General features: G+C 41.8%; 1 protein-coding gene across 1 annotated transcript in view; it reads left to right on the top strand.

Moving 5' to 3' along the window:
- The first annotated feature begins 11,764 nt into the window (after positions 1 to 11,764).
- Positions 11,765 to 22,138, top strand: part of sorcs2 (sortilin-related VPS10 domain containing receptor 2) — a 195,905-nt gene continuing 185,531 nt past the window's right edge. Inside the window, exon 1 of the mRNA XM_050066937.1 lies at positions 11,765 to 11,859. Within this exon, the coding sequence (XP_049922894.1) occupies positions 11,830 to 11,859 (30 nt within the window). The 5' untranslated portion in view covers positions 11,765 to 11,829. The remainder of the gene's footprint in view (positions 11,860 to 22,138) is intronic.

Raw genomic sequence — 22,138 nt, 5'->3', positions numbered from 1 at the left:
AAACGTGATCTGTTCCGTATCTCAGTCAAATTAAATGCTATCAACACTAAATTTGAGATCCATGGTTGGAATGTCACTGTGAGTGCGTGAACCGAATTTGGCAAACGTTGGGGTGCTACAAATATGGGAAGTTTATATCTCCCAAACGGCTACACCGATTTTAATGAAATTTGGTGGGTACGATGTAGGGCCATTCCTGAGGCCATATATTGAAGGTGGTCACGACTGGGCAAAGTGGGCGTGGCTTATTACAAGATAAACAACAAACCTTTATTTCAACTGAACTAGTGTACTGTAGGGCTGTCAATCTTCCCCCAAAATCAGATTCGAATGTTTAATGTTTTTTATGTTAAAAATAAATTCGAATAAAATTCGAATTTTTCCTTGGTATAGGCTATAGCCTAGGCCTACCACCGCATTTTTATATTTTTTGCGTTATAATGACGTTATTTTTGGAGATGTGAATCGGTCGAGACCGGGAACCCCCAAACGAAAAACGGTGTTCGTTTTCAAGACGTTTATGCAATGAACGTCTTAGTCCAAGGCTAGTGCAGTATGTAAACACAGGCCGTGTCTTCACATGTCCGCTGCCGTCTAGAGACAGCTTCGCGCATGCTCCCAGATCGCTGGGCTTTCTGGGAGATGTAGTCAATGTGGTTGCTTTGGGTCTTTCTGTTGTGTTTGACATTATTAAATATGTAAATAATATGTAGGTAGATTCACGTTATATGTATGGCAACAGTCTTGTTTAGAATGATAGCTGATGGAGAAAATATTAACCAGCTTAAAGACTTATGCTCTATTTATTGTGTGGCAACAGTGGAAACAGCTTGCATATGACGCCTGCTTAGGGTGTATAACCATCTTTATTTATGGAAGCCCATTTTCGCCAGTAATGGAAAAAAGAATTGCCATTCCTAATCAAAAATTGTGAGATAAAAAGTCATTATTACGAATGTAGCCTAGTTTTAAAATTAATTTGTGGCATGTTGTCTTGTAAGGTGTGTGGCATCACGGTGGCTGCAGATGGGACAGAGGATGAGATGATTCACTGTTTCAAGGCAGGACAACTAGTACACTGTGGTGTAGTCAATAGTAAATATTGGTGATTTACAAAAACACCAAAAACTATTTTTACTGTTAATGTAAAGGTTGTTACTATAAATAATACAGTACTTTCTTTGTAATACTATATAGAAAATATTCATTACACTGTAAAGACAAGTTTACATAAATCTTTCTGCTGTTTAAATTAAAAAAAATACAGTATTTGTATTTTCAAATTTGGCTGGGATTTTTTTTGTAAATTTTTTTTTTATTAAATCCTCCTTCAAATAGTAGCCTGCCCCTATTTGTAGCCTGGTCCCAAACAATTTTTTTGTTGATAGTAGCCCCGGCTACTATTTGAGGAAATACTGTATGTATGTAACATACAGTCACTGGCCACTTTGTGTACACCTGTCTAATCTAATGCAATCCAGTAGAACGACTATACCATGATTTTTTCCCTGAAGCTTATAAATTTTCGGTTATTGTTGACATTGTCTAGAAAGTGGTGACTCTACTTTGTTTATTATTGAGGTCATAGTGAATGGTGGTGGTGTACTGAGGTGGCCTCCTAATTTTGTCTAATTGGGGAGGACAAAATATTAGGAACACTTTTAAATATATTGCACTCCAGTACACCAACACCACCCACTACAACCTCAATAATAAAGTAGAACAATCACCTTTCTGACAAAAGCTGAAAATGTAAAAGCTTTGTAAACGTAGAATGTGTGGCAGAGCTGTTGTATTGACTTGTATTAGATTGCACAAGTGTACCTAATAAAGTGGCCAGTAACCCCACATTTACACCACCAATCCATGCCTGCTCTGGGTCTCCCCGCAGCCCCTGGTTGCTCAACAGCCTCAGCCCCTGAGACCATGCTGATCAAAAGTCATTAAAAGCTTTTCTCTATGTCAAGGGGTGTGGCTACTATGACGTTGCCCTCGCCACCAAATATGTTTGGCTTTTTGATGGCTTCAGCGACATTATATTCACATGAAATTGATACACAGGTCAAAAATGGCGAGCTCATACATCTGATAGGGGTGTCGCCCATGGGGGGTGACAAAATACCTCTATAGCGCCCCCTTGAAATTTACAACATACCCTTCCCATAGGGGGTTTTTTGGAGTAGGAAGATGAAACGTCACACTACGTCAGGGTTAACTTACTCTGAGTTTTCACTCAGAGTTTTCACTGCTGCCCTCCCGCGTAGACGCGGGAGAGCGAGGGCCCGGTCACAGCTGCTTGCAGCTTTAATTATTATTATTCTTTCTCCCGCATCTTTGAACTGGAATTTGACCCCCTAAACATGCTCCAAAACTGACCAAAATTGGCACGCATGTCAGGACTGGCGAAAAATTTTAGGAAATGAAAACATTAATCCCAGAAGTGCCAAAATGGTCTCTCCAGCGCCACCTAGCCGTTTAGGCACACTAAAATGGCCGCTGCAGCTTGTAGGAATGATGTAGAAAGATCAAACCAAAACTGGCGTGTTCGTCTCATTGAGACCTACAAGTCACGCGCTCGCACCTCTAACCTAAACCCAACAGGAAATGAGCTATTTCCCTTTCAAAGTAAGATTTCGCCTCTTTTTAAAAATTCCTTAAAAAATCAACTTGTCCTAGACCGTTTATCGGCTTCAAACTCGCACACATGACAGATCAACTCATCCTAATCAGATCTTCTGTATAACTTTGTCATTACTCGAATGGTTTGGATTTAATGGTGTCTTCCAGGTGATGTCTTACAAAAACCTCCTGACGATTTTCGCGCCACCTAGACACACTAGAATACCAGCTGCGACCCGTACGAATGCCGTAGTAAGACAAAACCAAAACTGGCTTGTTCGTCTCATCAAGACCTACAAATCACGCGCTGTAACCACTGACCTAAATCCAACATGAAGTGCGCGATTACCCTTTCAAAGTAAGATGTCATTTTTCACAAATTCTCTCTGTCAAATATTTCCTCCCACACCATTTATCCTATCGGTTTCAAACTCGCACACATGACAGATCAAGCCCTGCTAAACAATTCCTCTGAACAACTTTGTCATTACTCAAACAGTTTGGATTTTAATGCCATGTTTAAGGTGACATGTCACAAAACCTTTTGACAATTTTTGTGCCACATAGACACAGTGAAATGGCTGCTGTGGCCCGTACGAATACTGTAGAAAAATCAAACCAAAACTGGCTTCTTCATTTTCTCGAGACCTATAAATCACTCATTTACACCACTGACCTAAATCCAACAGGAAATGAGTTAGTGCCTCTGGAAGGTGACATGACACAAAACCTCTTGACAATTTTTGCAGCACCTAGACACACTAAAATGGCTCATGCGCCCTGTAAGAGTGCTGTAGAAACATCAAACCAAAACTCGCTTCTTCATTTCCTCAAGACCTATAAATCACTCATTTACATCACTGACCTAGACATCATAACCGTGCGACCAAGATTGCATTTTTTATTTTACAAACATGAAGCCTATATCTATGTGTCACAACGAGTGTATCTCTATTGTGGTATGTTCAGATTGATGATTGGATTTACGGTTTGGGATTGAAAGGGAGGAGTTGAAAGCCACCTCCATCTGCCTGCTCTTCAACTTGTCTCTCTGTGTCAGTGGTGGACTTACGATGTTTGTAGGTCAGGGGTGAAAAGGAAAAAAGGCCACCTACTGCATGACAGGGGGGGCCATTGATGTGGAAACAATCAGTTTACCCCCTAAACCTGCTCAAAAACTCACCAAAATTGGCACGCATGTCAGGACTGGTGAAAAATTTTAGAAAATTAAGTAATTAATCCTCAAAGTTCCAAAATGGGCTGTCTAGCGCCACCTAGACACACTAAAATGGCCGCTGCGGCTTGTAGGAATGACCTAGAAAGATCAAACCAAAACTGTCTTGTTCGTGTCATCAAGACCTACAAATAACGCACTCGCACCTCTGACCTAAACCCAACAGAAAGTGAGCTATTTGCCCTTTCAAGGTAAGATTTCGCCTCAAAAATTTCTTCAAAATCCTTATAAAAACAAATCCTCCTACACCGTTTGAATGAATTATGATTTACCTTCTATATAATAAATGTTGGATGGATTTTTTTTTTCTATTTATCACAGTCTGTGATATGTGAATGATAAATAACAGCACCAATTTTGATGCATTATTATTTTTTGGGGCAGTTTAAATTTTTCAACAAAACTGACACCTTTCCCGTTCAGGACTTTTTTTTGTCCTTGTTGAAAAACAACCATAAAAATATTAAATATTAATGTTTTTTTTCTACTTTTTTTTTTTTTCTTAAATCTTTCAACCAACTCGTACTCAGATTATACATACCAAATATTCATTGTGGGTGTATATGAGAGAGAGAGAGAGAGAGAGAGAGAGAGAGAGAGAGAGAGAGAGAGAGAGAGAGAGAGAGAGAGAGAGAGAGAGAGAGAGAGAGAGAGAGAGAGAGAGAGAGAGAACCTTGCAGCAACCTGCAGCTCCTAATTTGCAAGTTTTAGCTACACAGTTACACACACACACACAATATTTTTTTAGTAGTTGTATAGCTACAGCCCCCAGACATCCACATCTACACTAACATAGCATTTATTTCATTTTATTTGCAACAATGGCTTGCAAACCTCAATATGATTATAGTATGATTATTGTCCCATAAGTATACTATCAGATATAAATATATACTCATCATATTGTACCACAATAGTCAGAATTATAATTATAATATTATTACTTTCATTAATGTTGTTGTAAGCTATTAACATTATCTTCTGTCCTGCAACTCTCTCTTTCTCTGTCTCCCTTTTTGTCTCATTGTGTCATACAGATTACCGTTAATGTATTATGTTGATCTGTTCTGTACGTCATCTATTGCACGTCTGTCGTCCTGGAAGAGGGATCCCTCCTCATTTGCTCTTCCTGAGGTTTCTACAGTTTTTTTCCCCTGTTAAAGGGAGTTTTTCCTTATCTGCTGCGAGGGTCCAAAGGACAGAAGGATGGTGTATACTGTAAAGCCGTGTGGGGCAAATTGTAATTTCTGATATTGGGCTTTATACATAAAATTGATTGATTGATTGATGTTGTCAGTAGTTTGGTTTTCAGAAGCCATCAAAGTTCTACTCCCACGTCATGTGTTCATTGTCAAAAATGACCTTGCATTCTATTGACATTGCTTGTTTTATCGACATTTGGACTCTTACGGAGAGGCTAATTCACACTGTCTACGTGAGCTGGAGGCCTACAGCAAGAGGCCGAGGTCCTGCCCAACGCTGCTTGCAGCTTTAATTGTTGTTTGAGGTTGTTGTTTTTTGTCTACCTGCCCAGGGACAACAGATGTAAATTAGCTGTTAGCTAACTCCTTTTAATTGTGCGCTGTCCATGTAAAAATAAACAATAAATGAAATGAATATCAGTGTCTACAGAGTTATCTGAGCCATGAAAAGGTGCATGTGGAGTATGGCTGGCTGCCTGTGTTGACTGTACACTTGGTATTATCACTTTTACTGTTCCTGTGTCTTGGAGATCTGCTGTTGAAGTCAGCTTCGTAAACTCATCAAAATCATTGTCCATGTACTGCAGTCTGAACTCTCCTTCAACTCGACACTGTCTTTGAGCTTAAGCTTAAGATTGTCCACAGATTCTGGTATTCCAGAAGGCAGGGTTAGCTTCACAGAGTTATCTTCTCCGAGGACAATCCGAAGCTTTGCTGGAGTTGACAGTCTCTACTGTCACATCTGAGCCTTACTGTGAAAGAGAGAGTATTAGTTTAAGATAGAGCAGTACTACTAACAAGACTTTTGACACCTTTACCAACCATGCTAAATCATGAAAAACTGGGACACATAACACTTCAAAAATGTTTAAAAATGATGTGGAAGTTTAGTAAAATACTTAACTGTATATGTTCCTGAGCTCAATATAAATCTGTAGTCTGCCACTCAGGTTCACCAGTAGCTCCCCTGAGTCTTGCCTGTGGAACGCAGATCTTCTGTCCTTCGCCATTTCATTCATGCATGGATCAAATAAGGAAGACGTGGTCTAATCGGTTTTCAGTGCTGACCACTTGATTTTCATAATAAAGCTTGAATGAGTAGATCCGGCTCACTGGATCCGCTTTCCAGATCTTCCGTATCACTGGATTTACTTTCTCATTCAAACAGCTTTATCATGAAAATTAAGCAGTTGCCACTGAATCCTTTTAGACCACGTCTTCATTATTTTATTCTTTGAAATATGTTTGGAACTTGTTCATATTTTAGTTAGAACTCTGTTTTTGAGTTGTTTTGTGAATGCAATATGCATGAATGAGGAGGTGAAAAACTGAAGATCTGTGTTTAACACACCAGAGAAAACGGCCGGCAACAAAGCAACGCCTCTTGCATTTTTGAAAAGGACACGCCCTCCCGGAAATGTGCGCTCCCCCTTTTCTCGTCCGCAAGGAAACAAACACACAGAGAGCTTGAAAATGGATGCCGAGAGATTTAACTCTGTTTTATCAAACGTGTGCTCAGTCCACAAGATTGTGGAAATGAAGCACTTACAGCGACTTTGTTTAAAACTTTTAACGCAGTCGGACTATGTTTACGAGCACAAGAGTTCAGTGAGCCACCGAAGGACCGCCCTGCGGATTTACTATTGGTTCTGCAACGTAGGTAGTTTTTTTTAACTCTGAAATTGTATCCGCCCATATAAACACAAAATCAGAGAGAAAGACATCAGTCTTTAGTTAAGTAAAGCGTCTAAAGACTGACTTGTGAGTCTAGTCAGCTACCGGCAAATCTGAGTGGCAGACTTCAAATACACGTTACACCTGTAAATAAGACTTATAGACTTCATGTCTTTATGCTAAGCAAAAGGAAATGCTAATGCATACCAACTGAACCAGTGGACGCACAGAGGAGAAAATGCTAACATCTTGTCTCAGTCTGGATAAGTTGAAAAAAGGGGCATTTTGAGTATTCCTTTAATATTACCTGAGGAATGCATGTGTCTTTTCAAAGTAACCATCAAGTTTTAGTTAAAGAGATCCTAATTTCAGTTCTATAGCCTTAGATAAATTCTGTTCTTTTGTTTCAGTTTCTATGTCACTATCAGAATTGACATTACACTCAACACTAGCCCTTTGAAATAGGAATTGTGCAAATTTGCAGGAAAGCACAATCTGTCTTCGTTCAGCATTGGCAGTATAAAAACAAAATCGGGGAGTGCAGTGAAATGCCGCCTGTCTTTCTTTTGTTCATACAGAATGTGCCTTTTTCAGGGCAATGAGGGGCTTGAGCAAGTACCAAACGTGTAGCTCAGCATGTGACGTAAACAGTGACATGCTCCAAGGGAAGCTACAGCTGGTCAGTCCTTCGGCGATTCTCTTGTAAATTGGCCCGTCCTTCACCGTTCCCATCATTTGACGGTTAATGGCCTCTTTGTATGCGAGGGCAAGGAGGGCGCGCAATTCCTTGTCTCCCCAGTTGCTCATCTTTGTAGTGTCTTTCAGGTTTGCGTTTCCCTCTTGCTACTAGCTGCTACTAGCTGCTCATTCCTGCTATCAGCTTTTTACTGTTAGTCCACTGCCAGCTGTTCACACGTGCGGTGTCATCAACAGCTCCTCCCATAAGTCATCAACAACCCCTCCCATGGCGGAAGGGTGCCTTGTTCTTTTTAAACCAAAAAGGTTCCGCCAATATGTTGACCCCTACGTGGCGGAAAATTGGGCACCTTGGATCAACTCGCCAATCAGGCTCTGTGTGTCTAAACGCTCGCAGCTTGCCTGCAAAACAGCCCAACATTCCCCGAAAATATGGCAGTGTAAAAGGGGCTACTATGAGCTGAGATTGTGTCATCAATGTCATCATCAGCTGAATTTTCCGCTTCAATTGTTTTTACAATCTCTACTCTAAAATCCTGAAGAGAATATGGAGTGTGATTTCAGTTTCTGTGAGACTTGAAAGTACCATACACATTTGGCTGGAAAGAACATCCCTGAGTCAATGTGAGGCAAATACTCTTGTGCTGACGCTATGTTAGTGCATGCACATAACTGATAGTTAAATGTAGCTGAACTTACACAGTTTTGAACACTTTGATTAGCATGTGACCTTCTTAAATGACTATGAAGAGCATTCCATGTTTTGGATATACAAGGGCAATCAGAATAAGTGCATGGGTAGGGGTGTCTGCGGCCAAAATTGCTATGAGCCAACCTGTAGTGCTTTAGTAGATGGAATATTGTTGATACAGTTGTGCCACAGTCTTTACAAGACCACATTTATGTCTGTTGAAAAAAGGAAAGGAGATTAGAGTCAATACATCAAAGACTGTGCTATGCAAAGAAACAGTCTAGTTCTCTTCAACTGCCTTGCTAGGCCTTCCCTACTCTAGCAATCCACTGACCCTCCAGTAAAAATAACCTATAATTCATTCATTCATTAATTCATCCAGCATTTATATACATATACAAATAATCACATCTGTTGCAAGCAATTCACAGCAGAACCTCCCTATGAGAAAATCTACAGAAAACAAAACCTGTTAGCAGTAGCTGATAGTATTAATTAAAATACTGGATGCGCTGAAAATGCCAAATAACCATAACCAGTTTTTCCCCCTCACATTATCACTGTTTATCTGATCTGTACAGCAAATCAGCACACAATATTTATCACTAATAAACATTAATTTAAAATGAGTGAATTAATTAAAAAGTTAAAACCTCAGAACAAGTTGTTGCAGCATTTTTCTTGCATGATTTTTACCCCAAACCGAATGGGACTAAGACAAAATGCAAAATGGGCATGTCTGCAAAGGAGAGACCTGTCGGTACACAGAGAATTAATTTTCATTCAAATTACTTTTTCCCCTCGCTAAAATCTAGCCTACCTTTGGAGCGTTTTCTCTTGATAGGTCACATGATACCTGTATCCTCACTGTAGCTCTAAAATTGAGCCCCACAAAGAGACAACCTAACCTTTATATAACACAGTTGAGTTAGCGTAACTTATTCAACCTAAGTAAACCTGACATTGCTTATTGTTACTTTCAAATGCCACAACTACATTGAGTTGATACTGTATGGAAAACTCATTTTTTTGAGTAATTCAAACATAATACTATGTTTTATATCCAACAATAGTGATTCATTTTTTTTGAAACATCACTATTGTGTTCCCCATAATCATGGAGGCTGATTATGGGGAACACAGTTTGATTTGACACCTGGAAACATTTTGATAACTCAAATTGGTGGCATTGGTCTTTTAATAATTCAGCAATTTACATGTTTTCTATATTCTCTGAGACTTCTCTTAAGATGGAAATTAGGCAAATGAAAAACAAATGTCATTTTTAACGTAACATTATCTGAAAATAAACTGTCACCTGGGAGAAGTCTTTTATCCACCTGCTCTAAGCTGTGCTGATCGTCTGGGTAATTTTATATGCAGCAATTTTATATGCAGCAGTTGAACTTGACTGACTTCATGTGCCACTCAGCAGCTTTAATAGGAATGAACAGTGTCCCGCCTATAGCATTGTATCCAGTTCTCGTTATAAACCCATGCTAAAATGGGCCAAAACATGATGTTCAAGTTAGAACCGTCCCAGCCATGTAAATTTTGCCTGTTAATTGTATGTTTTGCACATTTATAAATTAGAATGATTGTCTAAATCTCTGTTGGTTTGATTTATATATTTTAAAAAGCTGAACGTCAGCCCTGATTGTATCATTTAAGTATAGTAACATACTAGTCAAGAGGACAGACTCATAGAGACGGTTGGGGGCCAGCAGGGGGAACTACTATGCAGAGTACATAACTCCTTGAGATCAGGTGGAGAGATCCACTTCCTCTCAGGAGGAAATCCAGGAAGAGGAAGGTTATTTAAGTGTGGGAGTGGCCTATTTGAATCCCTTTTGTGTGAGACCATGCTGCAAGGTGAGTGTGTTTGCTGATCCTGTGAGTTTATCTATCTCCTTTAACTTTAGCTTATATTGGAGTTATGCTATGTAGTGTGTGAGATAGAGTATGGTGAATGTGCTAGGAAAGGTAGTATCAGCACTGTTTCTACCTGGAGCTCGCATGTACGGAGCCTGGGTTTGGTTGGAGGTGGCAGTGCTGTTTGGGCTGAGAAAGCCATGCGTAAGTAAGGTAAAGGAGGTTATTGGGTTGGGAGCAGTGAGACCTGGCATTAGGGGAGTGTCTCTGGGACGCCAGAGATCACTGTCTAGCCTCCTGGAGGTGTCGTGGGACCACCTAGACGAAACACTGGTGAAAGGTTCCCACCCGATGACCCCAAAGACATGTTAGTTATCACTGCTTGCTGGTCTGTATAGTTTAAGCCTTGCCATAATAGCTTATCATAGGGCTTAGGAAGTTTTTCACTGAGTGCTGATCCTTTCTTTAGAGCACAAACTTCTTGTGTTTTTATTTGAAGTCAGAGTCGGACTAACACTTAGGTCTGAGTCAGAGCTGTGTTAGCCTTGAAACTCACATATTCACCTCCACACACACACACACACACACACACACACACATACACACACACACACACACCTCATTTCATCTCTTCCCACTTCACTAGCCCTTTCAGTAAGTTCCTTGAAAGCACAGTCAATAGCACTTTCTTCAGGGGCTCTCATTTAAAAAAAAAAAAAAAAGGAAAAAGGAAAAAAAAATATTTTTATTGTTTCATCACTTTCAGTAGCTTGTATGCTCCTTTCAATCTCAAACGATGGCCGTAATCACAACTCAGTCTGAACACAGACGATAGAGGTTCAGCTATTTGAGAGCCAGAGGAAGAAAAAAAATTCCCACAAAGCCCAAAATAGAAGCTCTGAATAAAAAGTTCTCTGTCAGATTTTGAAGCAGCAGCTCTAAAAGTTTTAGCGCTGCCCACCTTACAAAAAGCCAAACGGGGACAGGTATTGTGTTTCAGAAAGTGTTATGTAGGTGTCTGAGCCTATCTCTTGGGTCTATGATGCATTCGTCTCCTGTTTAAGTCACTGTCAATCAACAGTGTTGTGCAATTCACCAAGCTTCCTTTGCTAAAGCATAGCCTCAACTGTTTAGGTATTCTGTTTCATGGTCTTGTAAGCATTATGATCTGTGCTCTTGGGAGAGGAGCAGCATGACTCAGCCTTTTACCCACAGGTCCCAGTTTATGTGATTAATGCCAAGGTCTGTGCAGCATGGGGGAGTTGTTTTTTTGTTTTGTTTTTCAATTCTACCTTTTGGCATGGTATGAGTCACCAGCAGCGGATGGTGAACTCTGTACCTTAACTCCACCGGCTGCAGATAGGTGAATGTTGACTACTTAATTTATTTTTTTCTCTTTGTTCTATAAAGTCTTTCAGTGTCTTGCTTTAAATTGTATTTTCCTAATCAAAGCCTTGAAGTCAGTCGTTGCAGTTTCGGGATGTCCTGAGTTTCTGATATTCAGAAACACTGACTCTGGAGTCAGTATCATTTGAAATTCACAAAGTCAAAGTGACATAAACAAGGTCCAAAAAAGTCTTAATTGATATGGTTAATAGAACTTGTGCATATACTGTTTTCTTTTTGAAAAATTAAGAGCAAAGTAATCTAGAAAAAAGTAGATATAGGACACAAGCTCATACTAGAATGACATGTTTGGATTTTAACTTTTGGTGTGGAGCAGATTTTTGAGAGAAAAAAATTGCCATGTTGACTCTGAATGGTTTATTTTATTTTTCCAGGTCACCACAGGGAATCGCACAAAGCACTATGTGTCCTATCGACGCAACGAGTTTGTCCAGATGAGGTTTCCCAAGTATGCCTTGCCAAAGGTAAAGCACAACAAAAACTATACTACTTTCACTGCTAATGTTGCTTCAAACTAAACTTTAATCACTGAACATCAGGGTCGCTGAGTCTTGTGCACTGACATTGAAACTCACATGACACTTTTCTCAGACCACTCGTCCATTTTCATATGCAGTTAAAAACTAATTTTTAAATAATATCATTGGAGCACTAAAAATGGACACTGACAGCACACAGACAGACAGACACAGCACAGCACCAATCACTGATCAAGCCAGCTGCAGCCTCTGAACCTTGGTGAAGTATGTTTTATGTTGGAAATCAACAGACATTCACTGTGGGCCCAGCTGTGTCTTCTTACTCAGCTTCACCCGATGTTGACAGTTAGCTCACCTCCTAGCATTTCATTTCTGGTGACTGACTGAGGGATCATCAGTGTATTGCTATTTAACGTCCACACAACCAGTGTTTTTCAATACCTATCTGGTTAGCATGTAGTAACACATCGGCAGCAGCTAACATCCCACACCAGGCCATTTAGCAATTCCAACAAACTCACACCAACACAGAAACAGCTCAACTCTATTGTTAAACCTGTTAATAATCATTAGATAACAATAGCCATGTGATGCTAACAGTTAGCCCTTTCAACGTGTGTATAAGCGGACCCTCACCGACAAAGAGAGAGCCACAGTAGAATGAGGTGTTAAGCAAAGCAATGCTGCACAAGGCTCTTCTATGAAAAGAGATTTTACCCAGTAGAAATGTTTTGAAAAAAAGGAAAGCCTGCATACAGGTAGGAGGTTGGGTGACAATTACTCTATAGGTTGAACAAATAATGGATGCACCAGGCCAAGACTGATAGTGATGTTTTAAATAACAATTTGGTCTATGATCGATACCTATGTATATTTGTTGTTTGTTTTGTTTTTGTTATTATTTATGTCCCCTTTTGTGCTAGGGAATGAAAAGAAGTCTTTATTATGAAAAATTATTTTAAGCATAGTCATTCAGTCGATCAGTATCTCTAACAACCTTTGAAATACCCGTCTTTCACATGAAAAACTTAAAAAAAACTGCTGTAGATCTGTAGATCGTTTTCTACTGGCTACTGCCATTGGACAATCTTAATTGCTGATACGCAGTCAACCAGGCAAATATGATCTGATGTTCAGCCAAGTATTTAGTCCGAACCTTATACATATATATCTTCCAGTTTGGGACTCACTGCCCTGAATGCTCCTACTACCGCAGGGACCACGCCAACTTTGACCTTCCACATCTGTTCCAGCTGTTATTTCAGCCCTTGATACTTCTCCACCTTTTTGTGTTCCTTCTTTCTGATGTTGCTGTTGGCTGGTATTGCCACATCTACCACCACTGCCCTCTTCTGGTGTTTGTCAACCACCACTATGTCTGGTTGGTTAGCCAGCAGATGTTTTTCAGTCTGGAAACTGAAGTCCCACAGGATCTTAGCCCTGTTGTTCTCAACCACCTATGGTGGTGTGTCCCAGTGGGGTTTGGGTACTTCAAGTCCATACTGGGTACAGATGTTTCTGTACACTATCCCAGCCACTTGGTTGTGCCTCTCCATGTACACTGATCCTACTTGAAACTTACACCCTGCCACTATGTGCTGGACCGTCTCTGGCATCTTTGCACAGCCTGCACCTTGGCTCTGACCTGCTGTGGTAGACCCTGGCCTCGATGGCCCTTGTGCTTAGGGCCTGTTCTTGTGCTGCGATGATTAGTGCATCCGTGCTGTCTGTCAGTGCAGCATTCTCCAGCCACTATCTGGCGGTGGTATGCACCATGTAGGGGCTTGACCCTCCATGTTGTTTGCTCCTCCACCTCTTTGCTCTCATCAGGTTTCTGTTGTCTGAGGCATTCACTTAGCAGCTCATACTTTTGGGCCATCTTCTTGATGTACTCCTGGATTTTGGATGTTTCATCCTGGATAGTGGCTCTGATGCTCACTAGTCCTCGCCCCCCCTGTTTCCGCTTAGTGTATAGGATCAGGGGGCTGGACTTGGGGTGGAACCCTCCATGCATGGTGAGGAGCTTTCTTGTCTTGATATCTGTGGCTTCTATCTCCTCCTTTGGCCAATTTATGATCCCAGCTGGGTATCTGATGACTGGCAGTGCGTACATTTTGATGGCTCGGACCTTGTTCTGACCATTCAGCTGATTTCTCAGGATTTTCCTTACTCTGTTGAGGTATTTGGTTGTGGTCGACTTCCTTGCAGCCTCATCATGATTTCCAGTAGCCTGCAGGATCCCAAGGTACTTGTAGCTATCCTGGATATTTCCGATGTTGCCCTCAGGTGGGTCAACTCCCTCAGTTCTGATCATCTTCCCTCTCGTTGATACCATCCGACCACACTTGTCTAATCCAAATGACATCCCAGTGGTCTTGCTGTAGATCCTAGTGGTGTGGATCAGTGAGTTGATTTCTTGCTCATTCTTGGCGTACAGCTTGATGTCATCCATGTAAAGCAGGTGGCTGATTGTTGGAGTGCAACGAAGGCTCGGGCGCCTGGTTAGCAGAGGGAGGCTAACCCTTCCGATCATACTGTTCGCGAACGTCCAGACTCTGGAAAATAAGATGGATGAGCTTTACACCAGGATTTCCACGCAGAAGGACATCCAGGATTGCACCTTGCTGTGTTTCTGCGAGACATGGCTGGGGGAAAGGACACCCGACGAGGCCGTAACACTGGACGGATACACGGTCTTCAGAGGAGACCGAAGCGCTAAGGAAAGCGGAAAGACCCGGGGAGGTGGAACGGCCATTCTCGTCAAACAATCCTGGTGTATGGATTGCAGGATTATTTCCAAATCCTGTTCGGAAAACGTGGAATATCTGATGGTAAGGCTAAGGCTGTTTTATGTACCCAGAGAACTGCAATGCATCATTGTGAACGCTGTGTACATCCCCCCCTCTGCCAAGGAGGAGGCAGCACTTAACCCTTATGCTGTGTTCCCACCAAACGCGAATTCGCAAATTCGCGCGTCAAGATTACATACAAAGTAAATGCAAAGACGCGATTAGACGCGAAAACGCGGCGGGCGGCACGATGGACGCGTCTAGCACGACGCGATGAACGTGATGGACGCTGTGCCACGAAAGCCAATCAGCGTTGAGATTCTCCCGACGTCACTGGCGTGTGTGTCCTGCCAGGAGATCCTGGCACCAACCCTCGCCAACAGGTCCTCAAACTGGGCCCCAGTCAGCCTGAAGTACCACTGAAAGCGGCTATCATCCAGACGGAGTTCCTGGAAGAGGTGGTGAAACTCGCCGAGCTGGATGCGCTTCTGCAGGATAGGGTGAACCCAAAAATGACGGCGTTTGGCCCTCCGACGCATTTGGGACTTCCAGAGCAGGTACAGAGTAGCGATGGTGGTTATCTCAGCCATGGTCGTCAGTGGCTACCCGGAGCTATATGATACTACGTGTCTACTCTACAGAGACCGCAACAAAAAGGAGCAGGCTTGGGTGAAAGACGCCGAGGAGACTGGTCTACTTGGTAAGTTCTGTAAATATGTGTCTTTAATTAGTTTGCAGAATGGTTGTACTATGAACGTTAGCACTAGCTTAGCTCCAGTTAGCACAGCCGGCTTCCCCGCTACTTGCGTGAATGACGCAATAACGCAAATTAACAAAATGGTCAGGCGTCGAAACTCGGGTGTTACGGGCGGCGCGTTACGAGCGATTAAATCGCGTTCATCGCGTTTGGTGGGAACACAGCATTAGATGCATGATCTACCAATACCTACACTCTTCCATAAGTGGGGTCAAAAATGACCCCAATTAGAATCAATGCGTTTTATATGATAAACTTAAGCAATTTCTTTCATTTTGGTTAAAGAAGATGATTTGTATTATATTTTGGTCAACAAAAGAATGATTTCATGTTTTATTAACATTTTGACAACTAATGACATCATTGAATAATCAATAATAGCATAATAGGCTACCTAACATTCGTGCATGCACACACGCACGCATGCGATCGCACACACACACACACACACACACACACACACACACACACACACACACTCTATTGGTTAGATTTTATTACAAGGAAGCTATAAATATCATAGTAAGGTTGCTTATCTCTACACAACAAATGCCGTAATGTTAGCTAGCTAACATTACAGTACTAACATTACATAGTAGTTAGCTAACTAGTACCTGCATTGTAGTTAGCTAACACTAGCTAACTTAGTTAGCTAGTATTAGCTAACTACAAAGTAGGCTGATTCACACAAAAGTCATGGATGTGGAAAATAAGTTCATATTTTATAACGTCATATGTATTCCAAGATAAAAAACAAATATAATACTAACATGTATGTTGCTGTATAAAAATCTTCCTGGGTGGTGAGACTGCTGGCATTAGATATGTAAGTGCGACAGTAAATGTAGGCCTATACCTGACAGTCACAGTTGATAAGAATCAAAGATTCCTAGGTCTAACCCTTGATATTCCATAGGAAATGCTTGGGGTCATTTTTGACCCCACTTATGGAAGAGTGGGGTAGTGATACAAAAACAATAATTTCTTAAAATGTATACAATTTTTTTTAAAATGCAAATGGCCTCATGTCAAAAACATGTTTTATGAGGAATACCTGGAATATGAAATGATAAAAACTTTTAATTCCATAGATATTGAAGAAAAACAACCCCTGGGGTCATTTTTGACCCCACTTATGCATCTAAGGGTTAAAGAGCTGCACAGCTCGATCAATGAGCATGAAAACTCATACCCTGGTGCTGCTTTTATCATTCTTGGAGATTTCAATCACTGTAACCTCCGGAAAAATATTCCGAAACTGTATCAGTCTGTTACTTTTCCCACCAGAGGAAACCAAACACTGGACCAATGCTATAGCAATATTAAAAATGCCTTCTCCGTTGTACCACTACCACACTTTGGCAAATCTGACCACTTAGCAATCAGTCTCAGACCTGTGTATACCAAAAGGCTCAAGGCGAGACCAGTCACAATTAAAACTGTTAACACCTGGACTGACAGTGCACAGGCGAGTCTGCAGGGCTGCCTAGAGGTCACAGCCTGGAACATCTTCAAAGATGCCACAGATAACATCCACGAATACACAGAGACTGTGAGTGACTACATCAGCTGGTGCACGTCCATATGTGCCCCACCCAGAACTGTGAGTGTGTTCCCTAACCAAAAACCCTGGTTTAATGGGGACATAAAACAAAAAATCAGAAACAGACGGGAGGCCTTTAAGTCAGGAGATCAAGGGGAGTATAAGAGAGCCCGGTATGAGCTACAGAGGTCCATCACAGCTGCAAAGAGGACCCACTTCCAAAAACTTGAAAGCCTCTACCTACACAACAACACGCGCAGCATGTGGCAGGGAATCCAGGCAGCCACAAATTACAGGACCACCACAACAACCTCAGACACCCAAGATGCCACCCTCCCAGACAGCCTCAATACCTTCTATGCTAGGTTTGACAGGCTGAACACAGACACCCCCTCAAAAGCCCCCTGTCACTCCACGGACACTGCCTTCCAGGTGACGCACGCACAGGTTCTGAAGGCTCTGAAGCAGGTGAACCCCCATAAGGGTATGGGACCAGACGGCGTTCATCCCAGAGTCTTGAAGGCCTGTGGGGAACAACTAGCGGGTGTGTATGCCGACATCTTCAACCTGTCCCTATCCCAGGCAGTAGTCCCTCGAGTATTTAAATCATCCACCATCATACCGGTTCCAAAAAAGCCAAACCCATCCATGCTGAATGACTTCAGGCCAGTGGCGCTAACACCAGTCGCCATGAAGTGCCTAGAAAAGCTGGTTCTCATCCACATAAACCACACAGTACGAGACACTGTCGACCCTCTCCAGTTTGCCTACCGCCCCAACCGATCAGTGGATGATGCGGTGGCCATAGCCCTACATCATACTCTGCAACACCTGGACAGCAGCAGAGCATATGTCAGGATGCTTTTCCTGGACTATAGTTCTGCATTCAACACGATCCGCCCGGGCAAGCTGATTAGTAAGCTGACGGACCTTGGTGTCCCGACTCCCACCTGTAACTGGATTTTAGACTTCCTGATTGAAAGACCACAGGTGGTGAGAGTGGGAGGGCGGGTGTCTGCTGAGCTTACAGTCAGCACAGGTTCACCACAGGGCTGCTGCCTCAGTCCCAAACTCTTCACGCTCTACACACATGACTCTGCCTCCACCCAAGGTAACACCATCGTCATCAAATATGCTGATGACACCACCATCCTGGGCCTTATTAAGGGGGGAGACGAGTCAGGCTACAGGAGCGTGATAGAGGACATTCTTGTCTATGGAGAGGAGAACGACCTCATCCTCAACGTAGCCAAAACAAGGGAGGTAATAGCAGACTTCAGGAGGAGCCCTGCCCCCCTGCAGCCTCTCACCATCCAAGGGACTGAGGTGGAGAGGGCGGACAGCCACAGATTCTTGGGACTGCAGGTGACATCTGACCTGAGCTGGTCTCTAAACACTGTTGCCACAGTGAAAAAAGCCCAGCAGCGGCTGTATTTTATCAGACTGCTCAGTAAATCAGGACTGAACTGTCGCTCTCTCACCCTCTCCTACAGTGGACTTATAGAGAGCATCCTCACCCCAGGCATCACTGTCTTGTATGGGAACACCACACAGGCAGAGAGGAGGGCTGTCCAAAGGGTCATAAAGACTGCAGAGAGAATCATTGGGACTACACTTCCCTCCATGGACTCCATCTACAGTCAGCGCTGCCGGAAAAGAGCAGAGAGAATCATCAGAGACTCTCTCCACCCAGCTCACCCTCTGCTCAAACACCAACAATGTAAATACAGCCTCAGACACAGCAGAGCACAGTTTCATCACACACAAAACAAGATTTCTCAACAGCTTCTTCCCTGCCACAGTGAGACTGATGGCAAAAACAAAGTACATCTGAACCCAAATCCATATACTAAAAAAATAATGTGCAATAACCCTCACCACCCCACCCCCACTTACTATGTGCAATAATGATGCTACCCATGTGTGTATGGTTACACTGTGAATTCTTGCTGCTAAGTATACTGTAATGTATAATGTGCAATTTGTCTTAATCCCAATTTTTAAATTTGTATATTTTTATAACTATTTATTATGCTGTGCTCTCTCTCTCTCTCTCTCTCTCTCTCTCTCTCTCTCTCTCTCTCTCTCTCTCTCTCTTGTTTTTATATTCTGAACTTGACTTGGAATGCCCCACACAAGAATTCCTATGTGCTTAGACTGTCTGGTTTGTGCACAAATGGCGAATAAAATCTTTGACTTTGACTTGACTTTGACTGCTATGATGCCTGACAGGAGCTTCCATGTTCAATCAATCAATCAATCAATCAATCAATTTTATTTATAAAGCCCAATATCACAAATCACAATTTGCATCACAGGGCTTTACAGCATACAACATCCATCTGTCCTTAGGACCCTCACAGTGGATAAGGAAAAACTCCCCCAAAAAAACCCTTTAACGAGGGAAAAAAATGGCAGATACCTCAGGATGAGCAACTGAGGAGGGATCCCTCTTCCAGGACGGACAGACGTGCAATACATGTCGTACAGAACAGATCAACATGATGAATTAACAGTAATCCGTATGACACAATAAGACAGAAAGAGAGACAGAGACAGAGAGAGATGCAGGATAAACAGTAATGATAATAGCTTACAACAACATTAATTAACCCTATGGGCCCAAACGATGCATAGTGCGTCCAAATTCACACCTGTTCTTCTATATGGATTTTCTCTGCGACCGTGCGTCATAGCGAGAAGTCACGCATATCACGTGAAACAGTGAAGTGTAGCTTTCCGACAAGGCCAAGCACTTGTCAGTAGTCCAATGTTTTCACAGCAAAAAAAAATTATAAAGTTACACTAAAATGATGTATAACAGAGCTTTCATACAGCTTTGCACACACATTACTCTTGGATGGATTACTCGCAAATGCAGGGTCGCACAGAAATGCCACGCATATCACATGAACGTGCAGGAGCAGAGCTTTCATGTGATACCACACACATCATTATGCTGTCATTCCATCATGCTATAAATCCAGACTAATTGTCTACAAAATAAAAACCTGACGAATTTCTTTACAATCCATTATACAGATCTTGTCAGTCACTTCATATAGTGAGGAATATCGTATCTTACCACATCTTAGGCTTGCGTGTGTTTCTCCCTGTCTATCCACATTTGTAGTCCGGCTTTCAAGATGCAAATATCTCCNCCCCAATATATAACTGAAACTGAAAAACAACAACAAACTTTGTTTACTGCAAACAAAGTGGCAAATATCATCTTGGAGGACATCATTGCACTTGGTTGGCTATTTTTCAATCATCTTAGATGTAAATATTGCATGTTTCTTTCAGATAAAACACACTTTTGACTTATGAATGAGTCAATGGGATTTCTTGCAATAATGAAAAAATACTGGCAATCATGTCCGCCTGGCACAAACCACGTTTTGGACAGCTGTAACACAAATTTGTTTTTTTTCATTGATATAAAATTAATATAAAATACAGGCACATAGGAGGACATGCAATGATGGCAAATCTGGATAGCCCACATTGTCCTGAAAAAACAAGATATAGCATGTGTATGTAGCCTTTATAATGACTGTGATATGAGCTTAAAAGTAAAGGCAGTAAAACTACCCCAAAAACGCCTAGGGCCCATAGGGTTAAAGTTATAATATTATAATAATAATAATTACGGCTATTGTGGTAGTTATTTTGAAAGTATATATTAATATCTGATAGTATACATATGTGACAATAATCATATGTGTATAATAACAGTAGAAGTATGACTAATGATAACAGCAGCAGGAGGCATCAGGCAGAACCACGGCAGCAGCACAACCACACACGTCACATCCTATCCAGGCAACGCTGGGATATAAGTTCACCCTTTGGGCCCTAGGCCTTTTTGGGGTATTTTTACGGCCTTTACTTTTAAGCTCATGTCATTATAAAGGTTACATACACATGCTATATCTTGTTTTGTTTTTTCCAGGAGAATCTGGGCTATCCAGATTTGCCATCATTACATGTCCTTCTATGTGCCTGTATTTTATATTAATTTTTATATCAATGAAAAAAAAACAATCTGCGTTCTTACATTTTTACATGTATCTCACCATAGCAAGTTGGAAGTTGACATATTCTGCCATAAATGAAGAGGGTAGACTTTCTGGAATCTGGCAATATAAGAACCATGATGGTGGGACATTCTGTCACTTCATAGCTGTCCAAAACATGTGGTTTGTGCCAGGCGGACATAATTGCCAGCATTTTTTCTTTATTGCAAGAAATTCCATTGACTCATTTACAGGTCAAAAATGTGTTTTATTTGAAAGAAACATGCAACATTTACATCTAAGATAATAGAAAAATAGTAATAATATTATTCCTCACTATATGAAGTGACTGATTTCTGTGCGACCCTGCATTCACGAGTACTCCATCCAAGAGTAATGTGTGTTCAAAGCTGTATGAAAGCTTTGTTAGACATAATTTTAGTGTAACTTTATCATTGTTTTTCCTTGTGAAAACATTAGACTACCGAAGTGCTCGGTCTTGTTAGAAAGCTGCAGTTCCCCTGTTTCACGTAATATGCGTGGCCTCTCGCTATGACGCGAGAGCGCGAGAGAGCGAGAGAGAGAGAGAGAGAGAGAGAGAGAGAGAGAGAGGTCACGGAGGACGAGGGGGTGAGTGGGGGGGGCGCGAGCTAGCTCCGTTGTGTTTGATAACATTGTTGAACATAAACAGAAGTGACGCCTAACGGCGCTTAGCGTGCCTTTGAGGTATTTTTTAAGGTTAGTTAATAGTGTTGGGATTCACAGGACCACAGATGATTTTTCATTTGGTAAAATCATGACTGGAGATTTAAAAGCTTTTTCCTCTGCATGCTCTTTGTTCTCCAAACAAAGACAGCTACTTGACACCCATCTCCACAGGAGGTCTCACCTCACACCTCAGTGAGACACAAGTCTCACAAGATGATTGGACAGAACTTTTACAGTAACATGTGACTCTGTGATGTCACAGGCATCCTGCAAAGATCTGCTCCCTTCCATCAGATTTCTTTCTCTTCTTGCTCCAGCTGCTGTAGCAGCTGCACCCCTCTTTCCGGCTGGGCCTGGGACAGCAGAGGCCCAAACCCCTGCTCCATAGCCCAAACCACTAAAGGGAGGGCAACTGATCACAGACTCTGTTGCAAACACAAGGCCATTG

Source organism: Epinephelus moara, chromosome 17 (genome assembly GCF_006386435.1).
Source record: "Epinephelus moara isolate mb chromosome 17, YSFRI_EMoa_1.0, whole genome shotgun sequence".
Lineage (NCBI taxonomy): Eukaryota > Metazoa > Chordata > Actinopteri > Perciformes > Serranidae > Epinephelus > Epinephelus moara.
This window is presented reverse-complemented; position numbering and strand designations above follow the sequence as displayed.